The 17,054-nt window shown below is 44.3% G+C and overlaps 1 protein-coding gene across 1 annotated transcript; it reads right to left on the reverse strand.

Annotated features, from left to right (window-relative positions):
* Window positions 1-751: 751 nt before the first annotated feature.
* On the reverse strand, window positions 752-4,702 carry LOC123401843 (probable ATP synthase 24 kDa subunit, mitochondrial). Its single transcript, XM_045095698.1, has 7 exons — window positions 4,546-4,702; window positions 3,661-3,748; window positions 2,960-3,104; window positions 2,327-2,437; window positions 2,073-2,219; window positions 1,394-1,516; window positions 752-1,146 (listed from the first exon to the last, which is right to left on the reverse strand). Exons 1-7 carry the CDS (start codon window positions 4,582-4,584, stop codon window positions 1,083-1,085), a joined length of 717 nt encoding a protein of 238 aa, XP_044951633.1. The 5' UTR covers window positions 4,585-4,702; the 3' UTR covers window positions 752-1,082.
* Window positions 4,703-17,054: the final 12,352 nt, after the last annotated feature.

Below are 17,054 nucleotides of genomic sequence, written 5' to 3' on the forward strand. Positions count from 1 at the left end.
TTCTCGATGGGAGGACGATGTTCGTCGTCGGACTGCACCACCAAGGAGTAGTCTATGTGTATTTTATTTTATAGCATGTTTTATGAATTTGAATTTGCTTGTTAGTTTGTATTTGAATTTTAATATTTGTCAATGAACTATTTGTATTCGAATTTTAGTATTTGCATTTTTGTATGTTTAGATACGCACTGTATTGTTTTTGTGCATGTTAAAACGTTGCTGCAACGCGTTAATTTTTACAGCGCCGGAAAAAGCTAGAACACGCGTGCGCTAAAACGCTATTTTGATGGAAAAAAATTATTACACGCCGCACATCTGTTGGATTGGAGATGCTCTTAGGGTCCTCGTAATGGAACCAAATCATCACAGTTCCAAGTCCTATTTCAGGCCTTTCGGTAAAATACGTTTAGTCTCTCGAAAAACTCTGTCTCCATCAGTTTAGTAGGTTTTCATAGGGACAAACTCTTTCAAAGGCTTTCAGTCTCGAAGGTTTTCATAGGGACAAACTCTTTAAAAGGCTTTCATAGGGACAAGGTATACATTTGCTTGGATTTTCATTTCATGTTTCTCTTTATGAATAACATTGGCAACCATAATTAATCGTTGGTTCTATTTTTCAGAGTTCCAAGTATCGGTGGTGCCACGCACTAGCTATGAGAATGTCAAACATAGCTATGAGAATGCCAAACATAGCTATAAAAACGGTATTTAAAGTCAAGTTATCACATGTCAATTAAAATCAAAGCTGCAGTTAAAACCATGGCCAAAGCATCATATCATAACCTGGTGAACAAGACACTGGAACATCCCATATAATTATAATGTGTGGCTACTAAATACAACAGCAGCCGCAGGCACATATTCGGCAACGCTCGATGTTCACGTTGCCAGCCTAAGGAAGAAACAAAACTCTCAACGCCAGAAACCCAACTCCACGGTTGTATTTTCGGTGCAGTTTTATTACAAAGAGCAAGAACATCCGTTGGGTGTGGCTTAAAGCACCGGCTGTCACTTGAAAAGAAAAATCACAGATCGATCGGCATTTCAAAACACCATGAGGATTATCATCTTCAATCAGGGACCTAGAGGAAGTTTCTAATGTCCAACTTCCTGACGTCAGGCATCTCCTCATCTTTAAACTCCTCCCTGGAGGCAAATTATGTCAGTGAGTCGCTAACTTGTTAGCAAAGAATAGATGCAGACAGCATATATAAAAGTTCATGAAACTTTATGACTACTTGAGTACTTTACTAGTCGGCTAACTGATAATCGGACAATTTTATATAGAAACTTTGCCTCAGAGATTTCTAGCTTTCCAATTACATGCCTTGAATGATTTGAAGTAGCACTCAAGCAAATAGTGATGTATGACGTATGAGTTGAAGAGGCATACCTCTTTAGTTGACCCTCCATTGCTTCAACAACTTCCTTCTTAAGTTCCGTCAGCTCAGCTTTGGCAATTTGCATTTCAAGTTCTTCCTCAATCTTGGGAAGATCCTCCTTCCGAAAGCCAAGCCTATTCCAAAGACAAGAGAAGAAACATATAAAACACATGCTAGTCAACCTAAAACATATATTAAGCTAAACATGTCTAGCATGCACATAACAGGACTAAACAGCATATATTAAGCTAAGGAGCAAGCAACAGTTAGCCATGGCATAATCTTAACCATTTTGCAGTATGAATACAAAAACTCCTGTAGCAAATCAACAATGGGATGCATTCCTTTTCTCAGGAGAAAAGGAAATCTCAGCGTCTAGGTTAAAAGTAGTTAAAGAAGTGCTGCTAAGGTAACAGCAACCACAGATCCGGATTTTTGGGTCATCAGCATATATGCATGAATTATCAATGCCATCTCCTGATGAAAATCAACAATGGGATGCATTTCTTTTCTCAAGGGAAATATCAACCTCACTCAATGTGTAAGTGCTAGTAAGGTAATATCAACTGCAGATGATCCAGATTTTCCGATCATCAGCACATGTATCTCCATGAAATTATCGATGACTATCTTGCAATGAGACTGAATGGATACTACGATGATAAGTAGAAGATGCACATATTTACATACTTTTTGTTTATCTTGTCAAACTCTGCCAAGAGAAGACCCATGTTCTTCCTGTCATTCCTCATAAGAGGCTTCTTAATCTCCTTCTCAATTTTCTCGAGAGCTTCCATCATCATATCCTCAATACCCATATCATCTATAAGTCCATTCCTGTGTAAAATAAAATAAAAGTTCATTGAGCAAATATTTATGTCAAGCATAAGGATTTCTGAGAGCATAGGGATAAACAGCCAATGCTAACTAGGTAATAGGCATACTTTTTCCTGAGCTGCTGAAGGGTATCCAAGTACGTCCTAGCATCAGGGATGCCCTTCGTGAAAGTCTCAATAGTATATTTAATTCTCTGAGAATCAGAAAGAAGATCTGCCCTGCATTTAGACAATGAATAGTGGCAATCAGGTCACTGACAATGATCTCAAATGAGGTAAAATAAGATAAGACAATTCAAGCATAGAAGGTGAGTGCTTGTTTGATGATTCACATGGAATCCATTGAGCAAATGTTTTATGTCCAATCAGGTTAATTGCAGAAAACAATGCCTTAACGTCAAAGAGGGCATTAAAATGTGCATGTAAATTTTTCTTAATTCCAGAGAAATGCATCTTACACCCAGAAAACTGACCCTTCACATGCTTAACAATTCTACTCAGTAAGCAAGTAATATAAGTGAAATGCTTGTTTCTAAATTCATACTGAAATATTGGACAGTAGGGTCCAGTAAATCCAGGTTCTAGTTGCAGAACATGGACCAGATTATAGAGGAGGCATTCCAGCAAAACACCGGCCATAGAGAACTGTGTGCAATAGAGCACAAAAGTGAAGAAACAGTAGGAAGTAACTAGCTCAATGATCATGAAAACATGCATGCAAAAGCCTTTAGATTTTCTTACTTTTCTCTTACAGTCCTCATGACTTGGGCATAGTTAGCAACTGCTGTTGGGTCATCTGGGTCGATCGTGATCTTCTCCTTCTTAAGGACACCAAGTGCAGTCTCAAACTTTTTCTTCACCTCAAAAAATATGCCCTTCAATAGGTCTGCACAACATGGGAACCATGAAATCAGGAATATTACACAAAGAGTTGAATACATTAAATCCAGCAAAACAGAAGCAGTACTAGGAACATTGCTGCCATAAAACTTCAAAAGAATGCAAAACTAACAAACTCGATGAAAATTCAAAATGAACGAATATGCTGCATGTTCAGGGAATAAGATGATATCCATCATTAAAGGCACAACTAATCATGAGAGAAATATTCAAGGCATAGAAGTTAGCTTCAACATTTAATTAGGTTGAAGTTCCATATCTTGCACACTTTATTTCATAGTCTTGTCACAAAGTAATATTTGATTATGTAGCTGCACTCAGCAGTCACCAATTAAAATTATCACATCAAGCGAGGAAACAGTGCCAATCACAACTAATTCAAGTCTTGATGTGAATTCTTGCATCAAAACTAGATCAGTTATAATTTGGAAGCATTTTTTCAGCACTAACACTATTACGTAAAATGCACAGACAGAATACCTATGCATACAATACCAAGATGTTAATTTCACACAAATGCAGCAAAAGATTAAAATGCATACCATCTCCGCTGACAGGAGCTGCCTCCTTGGCAAATGAGCGGACTTGAGTGACACCTCCATTGGCCAAAGCAGCTTGGACAGAATATAACTGCACGAACATTAACCAACAAACTGATCAGCATACACAGAGTGAGAATTTGACAGAGGCATCATGAACGAAATGTTCTGACATCAAATAGCTCCGCTATAAAACTACACAGACCATGGAATAGCAGTCTTAACCACAACACCGTCCAGATTAAACCAAACCAGTGCCAGTGCACGCTGTTATGGTCTCAAGCTCAATGATAAATCACTATCCACACACACATGAGCCACATACGTGCACAGCTCGGATAGCAGGAAACTAAAGTTCAACGATAAACCCACCGTCCACACACACCACCAGAAGACGTGCACAGCTCGGGAACCAGGCGACTAAGAGGACGAAGCCATGATTACTGGCATTTCTATTTCTCGGGATGAATCATGCAGTCTTGAGGGCTTCCTTCGGCCGGTATGAAGACACATGACTACGGATCGAGGACGGGGCCGAAATGGGGAATTGCATTGGCGCAGAAAGATCTAGAGCTGTTCCCCCGCCGGCCGGGCTCCAATCGCTTGTGCCCCGCGACCTGCAACGGTTCCCCTCCTGACCGAGAGGATCTCACGGCGACGAATCAATCGATTCGACCAAATCGAAGAGCGTCGTGCTCGGAGACCGCCATTCACAACCAACACCCCGATCGACAACCGACGGAAAATCCCAACGGAGAAAGCGAGATCCCGGGCAGACCGAACCTGGACGGGCGACGGCGCACGCGCGCCGGGATCAGATCTAGCGAAAAGCTACTAGGGTTACGGGCGGGGAGCGGGGGGCGGAGGGAGGACGGCGCGCGGACGAACCTGGCGGGAGCGGGATACGAGGCGAGCGGCGAGCGCCATGGCTGCGGGTGCGGGGCGGCGGGAGCTAGGGCGGGGGCCTCCTCCGCTCCTCCTTCTTCTTCTCCGATTCGATCTCTCGGCCGCGAGAGCGAGATGGGGGTGGAGGAGGAGAAATGGGGGCGGCGCCTTGCGCTTTGTGTGGCCTCCAGGACCTCGCCTCGCCGTCCGATCTCGCACGGAACCCGCGCGCACGGATCGCAAAGCGCGGCCAGGTGAGTGGGGTCCACCCACCTTCCTCCTCTCGTGCACAGCGGGCCGAGTCCGTCGCCCGTTCGTGGGCTTGGCACGACGGCTCCTTCCCGGGCCTTGCTCGAGGCGTGACATCTGGCATTTTGACCGGATAGGTATTTCCCTAAAGCTCTAAAAAAAAATCCTTTCCTAAAATATGTTAACCGGATAATTCTCACTACTTACTTCTCATTAGTCTCAAAAAAGAATAAACTTACTCACTGACAGTATCTTCAACAGATGATGTAAAATTTTGTGTCAGAAAATGTTTTAGGCAGGAGAGAGAAGGTTTTAGGGCACTAGAAATTTTTCGGTGGTAACAGGTGATGTAAAATCGGTACCCTAATTTTTTGGCCTTCTTCAACTATGAAAAAGTTCAAAAATAATATCAGACTCATCTCAAATAAATTGAAAACAAACATAACACTAATAGCACTTATTACATAGTCCACAACATCAAATTCAACACAATTAATTCATCAAACACAACACAAAGTTAATCACGCATGACATGCGACTTAGAGATAAAGCTAGAGGTTTTGTTATCCATTCTCTATGGGTATTCAAATTTCGGATGTCATGGTAAACTTTAAGAAAGCGTCAGATGCAATCTCTCCTTCTATGTAGCTGCACAGGCTTTTTCATCAATGCGTAGGAGTAATTCAAATTTTTCCTATGCATATGCGCAATGATCATACTATGCATGATCATGCCGGATGTCATGATGTATGCATGATCATGCCGGATGTCATGATGTACCATATTTGTGTAACATCTAAAAAAGACCACATAACATAGCTATCCAGAAATCACATCCATGCATCATCAAGTAGGAATAAATGGGAATTAAATTAGAAATAGAAGAAACCTTGATCCAGTCTTCCCTGTCCCAAGGTGGGTGCGCCAGAAGAGATAGCATGATATAGCATAGGAGCAACAGTGCATGACAGTCGAAAGATTAGCGCGATGTATGTGTCTCAAAGAGAAAAAAAGAGACTAACACCATCCAACGGCAACGTGACACGCATGAGTAATCAAGTGAGGGAGCTGGATGATGCATGAAAAAGAGGCACAATGCAAACACATTGAGAATCCTAGTGCCTAGACTGCTCGATGTGAGAGAGGCGATTTGAGACATCAACCATAGTTGAGGAAGGAAAGCATGGCTATATTCTAGTGTGGGAGAGGCCAAACGCTTAGGATTGATCAAAGAAAAATTAACCGAACATGTTGTACTAACTTGGAAGATTAATGTGGGAGTTTAGAGGTGCCATCACTTAGTAAATATAATATGTCTTTTTTGTTATTTTTTTGCAATGATTTAGTTCGTATGTATCGTCGAAGTCTCGACAAGCTCTTGAGAACATGATGTTGTGTAAACCGTGCATGTTTTAATTGTATTATGATACATAAATATTGTGTTAATTTATAATAATAAATACCAAATTAGCTATGAAAATAATCCATCTTTTTCCATAAATTTTGATTAAGTTTAGATGTTTGTTATGAAATGATATTTTTTATCTTTTCCTTTTTTTATTCTATCTAAATAGTTATCATCACTACTTCTATCATCTTAACATACACACATGCCACATTATCAAAGGCCCACCACAACATGCATGTGATTATTATTATTATTATTATTATTATTAGTAGTAGTAGTAGTAGTAGTAGTAGTAGTAGTAGATCACATGCAAACATCTCAACTCATCACACATGCCAACTCATCAAAGGTCCACTCAACATGCATTGAAAAGTTTTCCATTATACCATCCCACTTATATTCATTAGTTATTTTGAACTATACAATAATCAAATAATAGATTTTCTTGGTTTAGTTCATATAATATTAATTCGAATATCCATGTTTCATTTTTTTTAGAAGGAGGAAAACCTCCAGCCTCTGCATCAGTGTGATGCATGCAACCGTATTATTTGTTGCGGAACGTCGCATGGGAAACAAAAAAAATTCTACGCGCACAAAGACCTATCATGGTGATGTCCATCTACAAGAGGGGATTTCTGATCTACGTACCCTTGTAGATCGCACAGCAGAAGCGTTAGTGAACGCGGTTGATGTAGTGGAACGTCCTCACGTCCCTCGATCCGCCCCGCGAACCGTCCCACGAACCGTCCCGCGATCCGTCCCACGATCTAGTGCCGAACGGACGGCACCTCCGCGTTCAGCGCACATACAGCTCAACGATGATCTCGGCCTTCTTGATCCAGCAAGAGAGACGGAGAGGTAGATGAGTTCTCCGGCAGCGTGACGGAGCTCCGGAGGTCGGTGGTGATCTAATCTCAGCAGGGCTCCGCCCGAGCTCCGCACAAACGCGATCTAGAGGTAAAACCGTGGATGTATGTGGTCGAGCTGCCTTGGAAAAGTTGTCTCAAATCAGCCCTAATAGCTCCATATATATAGGAGGAGGGAGGGGAGGCTTGCCTTGAGGCTCAAGGAGCCCCAAGGGATGCGCACCAAGGGGAGGAGGAGTCCTCCTCCAATCCTAGTCCAACTAGGATTGGAAGGTGGAGTCCTTCTCTCCCTTTCCACCTCTTTTTTTTTCTTTTCTCTTTGATTTTCTATCTATGGCGCATAGGGTCTTCTTGGGCTGTCCTACCAGCCCACCAAGGGCTGGTGCGCCACTCCCAAGGCCTAAGGGCTTCCCCGGGGTGGGCTCCCCCCCCCCCCCCCGGTGAACACTCGGAACCCATTCGTCATTCCCGGTACATTCCCCGTAACTCCGAAAACCTTTCGGTAATCAAATGAGGTCATCCTATATATCAATCTTCGTCTCCGAACCATTCCGGAAACCCTTGTGACGTCTGTGATCTCATCCGGGACTCCGAACAACATTCGGTAACCAACCATATAACTCAAATACGCATAAAACAATGTCGAACCTTAAGTGTGCAGACCCTGCGGGTTCGAGAACTATGTAGACATGACCCGAGTGACTCCTCGTTCAATATCCAATAGCGGGACCTGGATGCCCATATTGGATCCCACATATTCTACGAAGATATTATAGTTTGAACCTCAGTGCCAAGGATTCATATAATCCTGTATGTCATTCCCTTTGTCCTTCGGTATGTTACTTGCCCGAGATTCGATCGTCACCATCCGCATACCTATTTCAATCTCGTTTACCGGCAAGTCTCTTTACTCGTTCCGTAATACAAGATCCCGCAACTTACACTAAGTTACATTGCTTGCAAGGCTTGTGTGTGATGTTGTATTACCGAGTGGGCCCCAAGATACCTCTCCGTCACACGGAGTGACAAATCCCAGTCTCGATCCATACTAACTCAACGAACACCTTCGGAGATACCTGTAGAGCATCTTTATAGTCACCCAGTTACGTTGCGACATTTGATACACACAAAGCATTCCTGTGGTGTCAGTGAGTTATATGATCTCATGGTCATAGGAACAAATACTTGACACGCAGAAAACAGTAGCAACAAAATGACACGATCAACCTGCTACGTCTATTAGTTTGGCTCTAGTCCATCACGTGATTCTCCTAATGACGTGATCCAGTTATCAAGCAACAACACCTTGTACATAGTCAGAAGACCCTGACTATCTTTGATCAACTGGCTAGCCAACTAGAGGCTTGCTAGGGATAGTGTTTTGTCTATGTATCCACACATGTATATAAGTCTTCATTCAATACAATTATAGCATGGATAATAAACGATTATCTTGATACAGGAATTATAATAATAACTATATTTATTATTGCCTCTAGGGCATAATTCCAACAGTCTCCCACTTGCACTAGTCAATAATCTAGCCCTCACATCACCATGTGAATTACATTGTAATAAATCTAACACCCATACAGTTCTGGTGTTGATCATGATTTGCCCGTGGAAGAGGTTTAGTCAGCGGGTCTGCTACATTCAGTGCACTTTGCATATATTTACGTCCTCCCCTTCGACGTAGTCACGGATGAGGTTGAAGCGTCGTTTGATGTGTCTGGTCTTCTTGTGAAACCATGGTTCCTTTGCTAAGGCAATGGCACCCGTGTTGTCACAAAACAAGGTTATTGGATTCAGTGTGCTTAGCACCACTCCAAGATCCGCCATGAGCTGCTTCATCCAGACACCCTCCTTAGCCGCCTCCGAGGCAGCCATGTACTCCGCTTCACATGTAGAATCAGCTACGACGCTTTGCTTGGAACTGCACCAGCTTACCACACCCCCATTAAGAATAAATACGTATCCAGTCTGCAACTTAGAGTCGTCCGGATCTGTGTCAAAGCTTGCATCGACGTAACCCTTTACGGCGAGCTCTTCGTCACCTCCATACACGAGAAACATCTCCTTAGTCCTTTTTGTTGGAATTATGCCCTAGAGGCAATAATAAATGTATAGTTATTATTATAATTCCTGTATCAAGATAATAGTTTATTATCCATGCTATAATTGTATTGAATGAAGACTTATTTACATGTGTGGATACATAGACAAAACACCGTCCCTAGCATGCCTCTAGTTGGCTAGCCAGTTGATCAATGATAGTCAGTGTCTTCTGATTATGAACAAGGTGTTGTTGCTTGATAACTGGATCACGTCATTGGGAGAATCACGTGATGGACTAGACCCAAACTAATAGACGTAGCATGTTGATCGTGTCATTTTGTTGCTACTGTTTTCTGCGTGTCAAGTATTTATTCCTATGACCATGAGATCATATAACTCACTGACACCGGAGGAATGTTTTGTGTGTATCAAACGTCGCAACGTAACTGGGTGACTATAAAGATGCTCTACAGGTATCTCCGAAGGTGTTAGTTGAGTTAGTATGGATCAAGACTGGGATTTGTCACTCCGTGTGACGGAGAGGTATCTCGGGGCCCACTCGGTAATACAACATCACACACAAGCCTTGCAAGCAATGTAACTTAGTGTAAGTTGCGAGATCTTGTATTACGGAACGAGTAAAGAGACTTGCCGGTAAACGAGATTGAAATAGGTATGCGGATACTGACGATCGAATCTCGGGCAAGTAACATACCGAAGGACAAAGGGAATGACATACGGGATTTTACGAATCCTTGGCACTGAGGTTCAAACGATAAGATCTTCGTAGAATATGTAGGATCCAATATGGGCATCCAGGTCCCGCTATTGGATATTGACCGAGGAGTCTCTCGGGTCATGTCTACATAGTTCTCGAACCCGCAGGGTCTGCACACTTAAGGTTCGACGTTGTTTTATGCGTATTTGAGTTATATGGTTGGTTACCGAATGTTGTTCGGAGTCCCGGATGAGATCACGGACGTCACGAGGGTTTCCGGAATGGTCCGGAAACGAAGATTGATATATAGGATGACCTCATTTGATTACCGGAAGGTTTTCGGAGTTACCGGGAATGTACCGGGAATGACGAATGGGTTCCGGGAGTTCACCGGGGGGGCAACCCACCCCGGGGAAGCCCATAGGCTTTGGGGAGACACACCAGCCCTTAGTGGGCTGGTGGGACAGCCCCAAGGGGGCCTATGCGCCAAGAGAAGGAAATCAAAGGAAAAGAAAAAAAAGGGGGAAGAAGTGGGAAGGGAGGGGGACTCCTCCCAGCAAACCAAGTCCAACTCGGTTTGGGGGGGGAGTCCTCCCCCCCTTGGCTCGGCCGACCCCTTGAGGGTCCCTTGGACCCCAAGGCAAGGTCCCCCTCCCTCCTCCTATATATATGGGGTTTTTAGGGCAGATTTGAGACGACTTTCTCACGGCTGCCCGACCACATACCTCCATAGTTTTTCCTCTAGATCGCGTTTCTGCGGAGCTCGGGCGGAGCTCGGGCGGAGCCCTGCTGAGACAAGGTCATCACCAACCTCCGGAGCGCCGTCACGCTGCCGGAGAACTCTTCTACCTCTCCGTCTCTCTTGCTGGATCAAGAAGGCCGAGATCATCGTCGAGCTGTACGTGTGCTGAACGCGGAGGTGCCGTCCGTTCGGTACTAGATCGTGGGACTGATCGCGGGATTGTTCGCGGGGCGGATCGAGGGACGTGAGGACGTTCCACTACATCAACCGCGTTCTCCAAACGCTTCTGCTGTACGATCTACAAGGGTACGTAGATCACTCATCCCCTCTCGTAGATGGACATCACCATGATAGGTCTTCGTGCGCGTAGGAAATTTTTTGTTTCCCATGCGACGTTCCCCAACACTTTTCAGGTACTTCAGGATATTCTTGACCGCCGTCCAGTGATCCACTCCTTGATTACTCTGGAACCTGCCTGCCATACTTATGGCCAGGCTAACATCCGGTCTAGTGCACAGCATTGCATACATGATAGATCCTATGGCTGAAGCATAGGGGACGATGCTCATATGCTCTCTATCTTTATCAGTTGTTGGGCACTGAGTCTTACTCAATCTCGTACCTTGTAAAACTGGCAAGAACCCTTTCTTGGACTGTTCCATTTTGAACCTCTTCAAAACTTTATCAAGGTATGTGCTTTGTAAAAGTCCTATCAGGCGTTTCGATCTATCCATGTAGATCTTAATGCCTAGAATGTAAGCAACTTCTCCTAGGTCCTTCATAGAGAAACTTTTATTCAAGTAATCCTTTACGCTCTCCAAAAACTCTACGTTGTTTCCAATCAGCAATATGTCATCCACATATAATATTAGAAACGCCACAGAGTTCCCACTCACTTTCTTGTAAATACAAGATTCTCCAACCACTTGTATAAACCCAAATGCTTTGATCACCTCATCAAAGCATTTATTCCAACTCCGAGATGCTTGCACCAGTCCATAAATGGATCGCTGGAGCTTGCATACCTTGTTAGCATTTTAGGATCGCCAAAACCTTCGGGTTGCATCATATACAACTCTTCCTTAAGGAAACCGTTAAGGAACGCCGTTTTGACATCCATCTGCCAGATTTCATAATCGAAAAATGCAGCTATTGCTAACATGATTCTGACGGACTTAAGCATCGCTACGGGTGAGAATGTCTCATCGTAGTCAACTCCTTGAACTTGTGAAAAACCCTTTGCCACAAGTCGAGCTTTATAAACGGTCACATTGCCGTCAGCGTCCGTCTTCTTCTTAAAGATCCATTTGTTCTGAATAGCCTTGCAGCCCTCAAGTAGTACTTCCAAAGTCCACACTTTTGTTTTCATACATGGATCCTATCTCGGACTTCATGGCCTCCATCCATTTGTTGGAATCTGGGCCCACCATTGCTTCTTCATAATTCGCAGGCTCATTGTTGTCCAATAACATGATTGATAAGACGGGATTACCGTACCACTCTGGAGCAGCACGTGGTCTCGTCGACCTGCGTGGTTCGATAGGAACTTGAACCGGAGTTTCATGATCATCATCATTAACTTCCTCCTCAACCGGCGTCGCAACGACAGGGGTTTCCCCTTGCCCTGCGCCACCATCCAGAGGGATGAGAGGTTCGATAACCTCATCAAGTTCTATCTTCCTCCCACTCAATTCTCTCGAGAGACACTCCTTCTCGAGAAAATCTCCGTTTTTAGCAACAAACACTTTGCCCTCGGATTTGAGATAGAAGGTGTACCCAACTATCTCTTTTGCGTAACCTATGAAGATGCACTTTTCCGCTTTGGGTTCCAGCTTTTCAGGCTGAAGCTTTTTGACATAAGCATCACATCCCCAAACTTTAAGAAACGACAACTTTGGCCTTTTGCCATACCACAGTTCGTATGGTGTCGTCTCAACGGATTTTGATGGTGCCCTATTTAAAGTGAATGCAGCTGTGTCTAATGCATAACCCCAAAACGATAACGGCAAATCGGTAAGAGACATCATAGATCGCACCATCTCTAATAAAGTACGATTACGACGTTCGGACACACCATTACGCTGTGGTGTTCCAGGCGGTGTCAACTGTGAAACAATTTCACATTGTCTTAAGTGAGCACCAAACTCGAAACTCAGATATTCACCCCCACGATTAGACTGTAGGAACTTGATCTTCTTGTTACGATGATTTTCAACTTCACTCTGAAATTGCTTGAACTTTTCAAATGTTTCAGACTTGTGCTTCATTAAGTAGACATAACCATATCTACTCAAATCGTCAATGAAGGTGAGAAAATAACGATATCCGCCGCGTGCCTCCACGCTCATCGGACCGCACACATCGGTATGCATGATTTCCAACAAGTCACTTGCACGCTCCATTGTTCCAGAGAATGGAGTTTTAGTCATCTTGCCCATGAGGCCTGGTTCGCACGTGTCAAGTGAATCAAAGTCAAGTGACTCCAAAAGTCCATCGGTATGGAGTTTCTTCATGCGCTTTACACCAATATGACCTAAGCGGCAGTGCCACAAAAACATGGCGCTATCATTGTTAACTCCTACTCTTTTGGTCTCAGTGTTATGTATATGTGTATTATCACTATCAAGATTCAATATGAACAATCCTCTCACATTGGGTGCATGACCATAAAAGATGTTACTCATAGAAATAGAACAACCATTATTCACTGACTTAAAAGAGTAACCGTCTCGCAATAAACAAGATCCAGATATAATGTTCATGCTCAACGCAGGCACTAAATAAAAATTATTCAAGTTCATAACTAATCCTGATGGTAACTGAGGTGAGACTGTGCCGACGGCGATTGTATCAACCTTGGAACCATTTCCTACGCACATCGTCACTTCATCTTTCGCCAGCCTTCGCCTATTCCGCAGTTCCTGTTTCGAGTTGCAAATATGAGCAACAGAACCGGTATCGAATACCCAAGCACTACTACGAGAGTCGGTTAAGTACACATCAATAACATGTATATCAAATATACCTGATTTTTCTTTGGCCGCCTTCTTATCAGCCAGATACTTGGGGCAGTTGCGCTTCAAGTGACCCATACCCTTGCAATAGTAGCACTCTATTTCAGGCTTAGGTCCAGCTTTGGGTTTCTTTGTCGGATTGGCAACAGGCTTGCCGCTCTTCTTTGAATTACCCTTCTTCCCTTTGTCGTTTCTCTTGAAACTAGTGGTCTTATTCACCATCAACACTTGATGCTCTTTACGGAGTTTAGACTTTCGGCATCGCAAACAACTCGCCGGGTGACTTGTTCATCCCTTGCATGTTGTAGTTCAACACAAAGCCCTTATAGCTTGGCAGCAGTGATTGAAGAATTCTGTCAGTGATAGCCTCTTGCGGGAGTTCAATCCCCAGCTCAGCTAGACGGTTTGAGTACCCAGACATTTTGAGCACATGTTCACTGACAGACTAATTCTCCTCCATCTTGCAAGCATAGAATTTATCGGAGGTCTCATACCTCTCGATCCGGGCGTTCTCCTAAAAGATAAACTTCAACTCCTAGAACATCTCATATGCTCCATGACGCTCAAAGCGACGTTGAAGTCCCGGCTCTAAGCCATACAAGACTGCACATTGAACTACTGAGTAGTCCTCCTTACGTGTTAACCAAGCGTTCTTAACATCTTGGCAGCCATAGCGGGTGGTTCATCTCCTAGCGCAGCATTAAGGACATAATCCTTCTTCCCAGCTTGTAGGATCAACTTAAGATTACGAGCCCAGTCTACAAAGTTGCTTCCATCGTCTTTCAACTTAGCTTTCTCTAGGAACGTATTAAAATCAGGGTGACTGTTGTGTGAGCCATGATCTACAACACAAATATATTCAAAGTGGACTTAGACTATGTTCAAGACAATTAGAGTTTAACTTAATCAGATTACTTGCTAAACTCCCACTCAAAAAGTACATCTCTCTAGTCATTTGAGTGGTTCATGACCCACTTACACTAGCTCAAGTCCGATCATCACGTGAGTTGAGTATAGCTTCAGTGGTAAGCATCCCTATGCCAATCATATCAACTATATGATTCATGATCGACCTTTCGGTCTCATGTGTTCCGAGGCCATGTCTGCACATGCTAGGCTCGTCAAGCTTAACCCGAGTGTTCCGCATGTGCAACTGTTTTGCACCCGTTGTATGTGAACGTTGAGTCTATCACACCCGATCATCACGTGGTGTCTCGAAATGACGAACTGTAGCAACGGTGCACAGTCGGGGAGAACACAATTTCGTCTTGAAATTTTAGTGAGAGATCACCTCATAATGCTACCATCGTTCTAAGCAAAATAAGGTGCATAAAAGGATTAACATCACATGCAATTCATAAGTGACATGATATGGCCATCATCACGTGCTCCTTGATCTCCATCACCAAAGCACCGACACGATCTTCTTGTCACCGGCGCCACACCATGATCTCCATCAACGTGTCGTCATCGGGGTTGTCATGCTACTCATGCTATTACTACTAAGGCTACATCCTAGCAAAATAGTAAACGCATCTGCAAGCACAAACGTTAGTTTAAAGACAACCCTATGGCTCCTGCCGGTTGCCGTACCATTGACGTGCAAGTCGATATTATCTATTACAACATCATCATCTCATACATCCAATATATCACATGACATCGTTGGCCATATCACATCACAAGCATACCCTGCAAAAACAAGTTAGACGTCCTCTAATTTGTTGTTGCATGTTTTACGTGGTGACCATGGGTATCTAGTAGGATCGCATCTTACTTACGCAAACACCACAACGGAGATATATGAATTGCCATTTAACCTTATCCAAGGACCTCCTCGGTCAAATCCGATTCAACTAAAGTTGGAGAAACCGACACTTGCTAGTCATCTTTGAGCAACGGAGTTACTTGTAGCGATGAAACCAGTCTCTCGTAAGCGTACGAGTAATGTCGGTCCAAGCCGCTTCAATCCAACAATACCGCGGAATCAAGAAAAGACTAAGGAGGGCAGCAAGACGCACATCACCGCCCACAAAAACCTTTGTGTTCTACTCGAGATTACATCTACACATGAACCTAGCTCATGATGCCAATGTTGCGGAACGTCGCATGGGAAACAAATTTTTTCCTACGCGCACGAAGACCTACCATGGTGATGTCCATCTACGAGAGGTGATTTCCAATCTATGTACCCTTGTAGATCGCACAACAGAAGCGTTAGTGAACGCGGTTGATGTAGTGGAACGTCCTCACGTCCCTCGATCCGCCCCGCGAACCGTCCCACGAACCGTCCCGCGATCCGTCCCACAATCTAGTGCCGAACGGACGGCACCTCCGCGTTCATCACACGTACGGCTCGACGATGATCTCGGCCTTCTTGATCAAGCAAGAGAGGCGGAGAGGTAGATGAGTTCTCCGGCAGCGTGACGGCGCTCCAGAGGTCGGTGGTGATCTAATCTCAGCAGGGCTCCGCCCAAGCTCCGCAGAAACGCGATCTAGAGGTAAAACCGTGGAGGTATGTGGTCGGGCTGCCTTGGAAAAGTTGTCTCAAATCAGCCCTAATAGCTCCATATATATAGGAGGAGGGAGGGGAGGCTTGCCTTGAGGCTCAAGGAGCCCCAAGGGTTGCGCACCAAGGGGAGGAGGAGTCCTCCTCCAATCCTAGTCCAACTAGTATTGGAAGGTGGAGTCCTTCTCTCCCTTCCCACCTCTTTTTTTTTCTTTTCCCTTTGATTTTCTATCTATGTCGCATAGGGCCTTCTTGGGCTCTCCCACCAGCCCACCAAGGGCTGGTGCACCACCCCCAAGGCCTATGGGCTTCCCCGGGGTGGGCCCCCCAGTGAACACTCGGAACCCATTCGTCATTCCCGGTACATTCCCGGTAACTCCGAAAACCTTCCGGTAATCAAATGAGGTCATCCTATATATCAATCTTCGTTTCCGGACCATTCCGGAAACCCTCGTGACGTCCGTGATCTCATCCGGGACTCCGAACAACATTCGGTAACCAACCATATAACTCAAATACGCATAAAACAACGTCGAACCTTAAGTGTGCAGACCCTGCGGGTTCGAGAACTATGTAGACATGACCCGAGTGACTCCTTGGTCAATATCCAATAGCGGGACCTGGATGCCCATATTGGATCCCACATATTCTATGAAGATCTTATCGTTTGAACCTCAGTGCCAAGGATTCATATAATCCCGTATGTCATTCCCTTTGTCCTTCGGTATGTTACTTGCCCGAGATTCGATCGTTAGCATCCGCATACCTATTTCAATCTCGTTTACCGGCAAGTCTCTTTACTCGTTCCGTAATACAAGATCCCGCAACTTACACTAAGTCACATTGCTTGCAAGGCTTGTGTGTGATGTTGTATTACCGAGTGGGCCCCAAGATACCTCTCCGTCACACGGAGTGACAAATCCCAGTCTCGATCCATACTAACTCAAC

Source organism: Hordeum vulgare, chromosome 6H (assembly GCF_904849725.1).
Source record: "Hordeum vulgare subsp. vulgare chromosome 6H, MorexV3_pseudomolecules_assembly, whole genome shotgun sequence".
Lineage (NCBI taxonomy): Eukaryota > Viridiplantae > Streptophyta > Magnoliopsida > Poales > Poaceae > Hordeum > Hordeum vulgare.

Bases quoted from the DNA above. Each gene is read 5' to 3' on its own strand.
- LOC123401843 (XM_045095698.1), bottom strand. From the start codon at position 4,584: ATGGCGCTCGCCGCTCGCCTCGTATCCCGCTCCCGCCAG. The intron at 3,749-4,545 runs GTTCGTCCGCGC...ATGTTCGTGCAG, and splicing joins TCGTATCCCGCTCCCGCCAG to TTATATTCTGTCCAAGCTGC. The intron at 2,438-2,959 runs GTAAGAAAATCT...GTCTAAATGCAG, and splicing joins ATGAGGACTGTAAGAGAAAA to GGCAGATCTTCTTTCTGATT.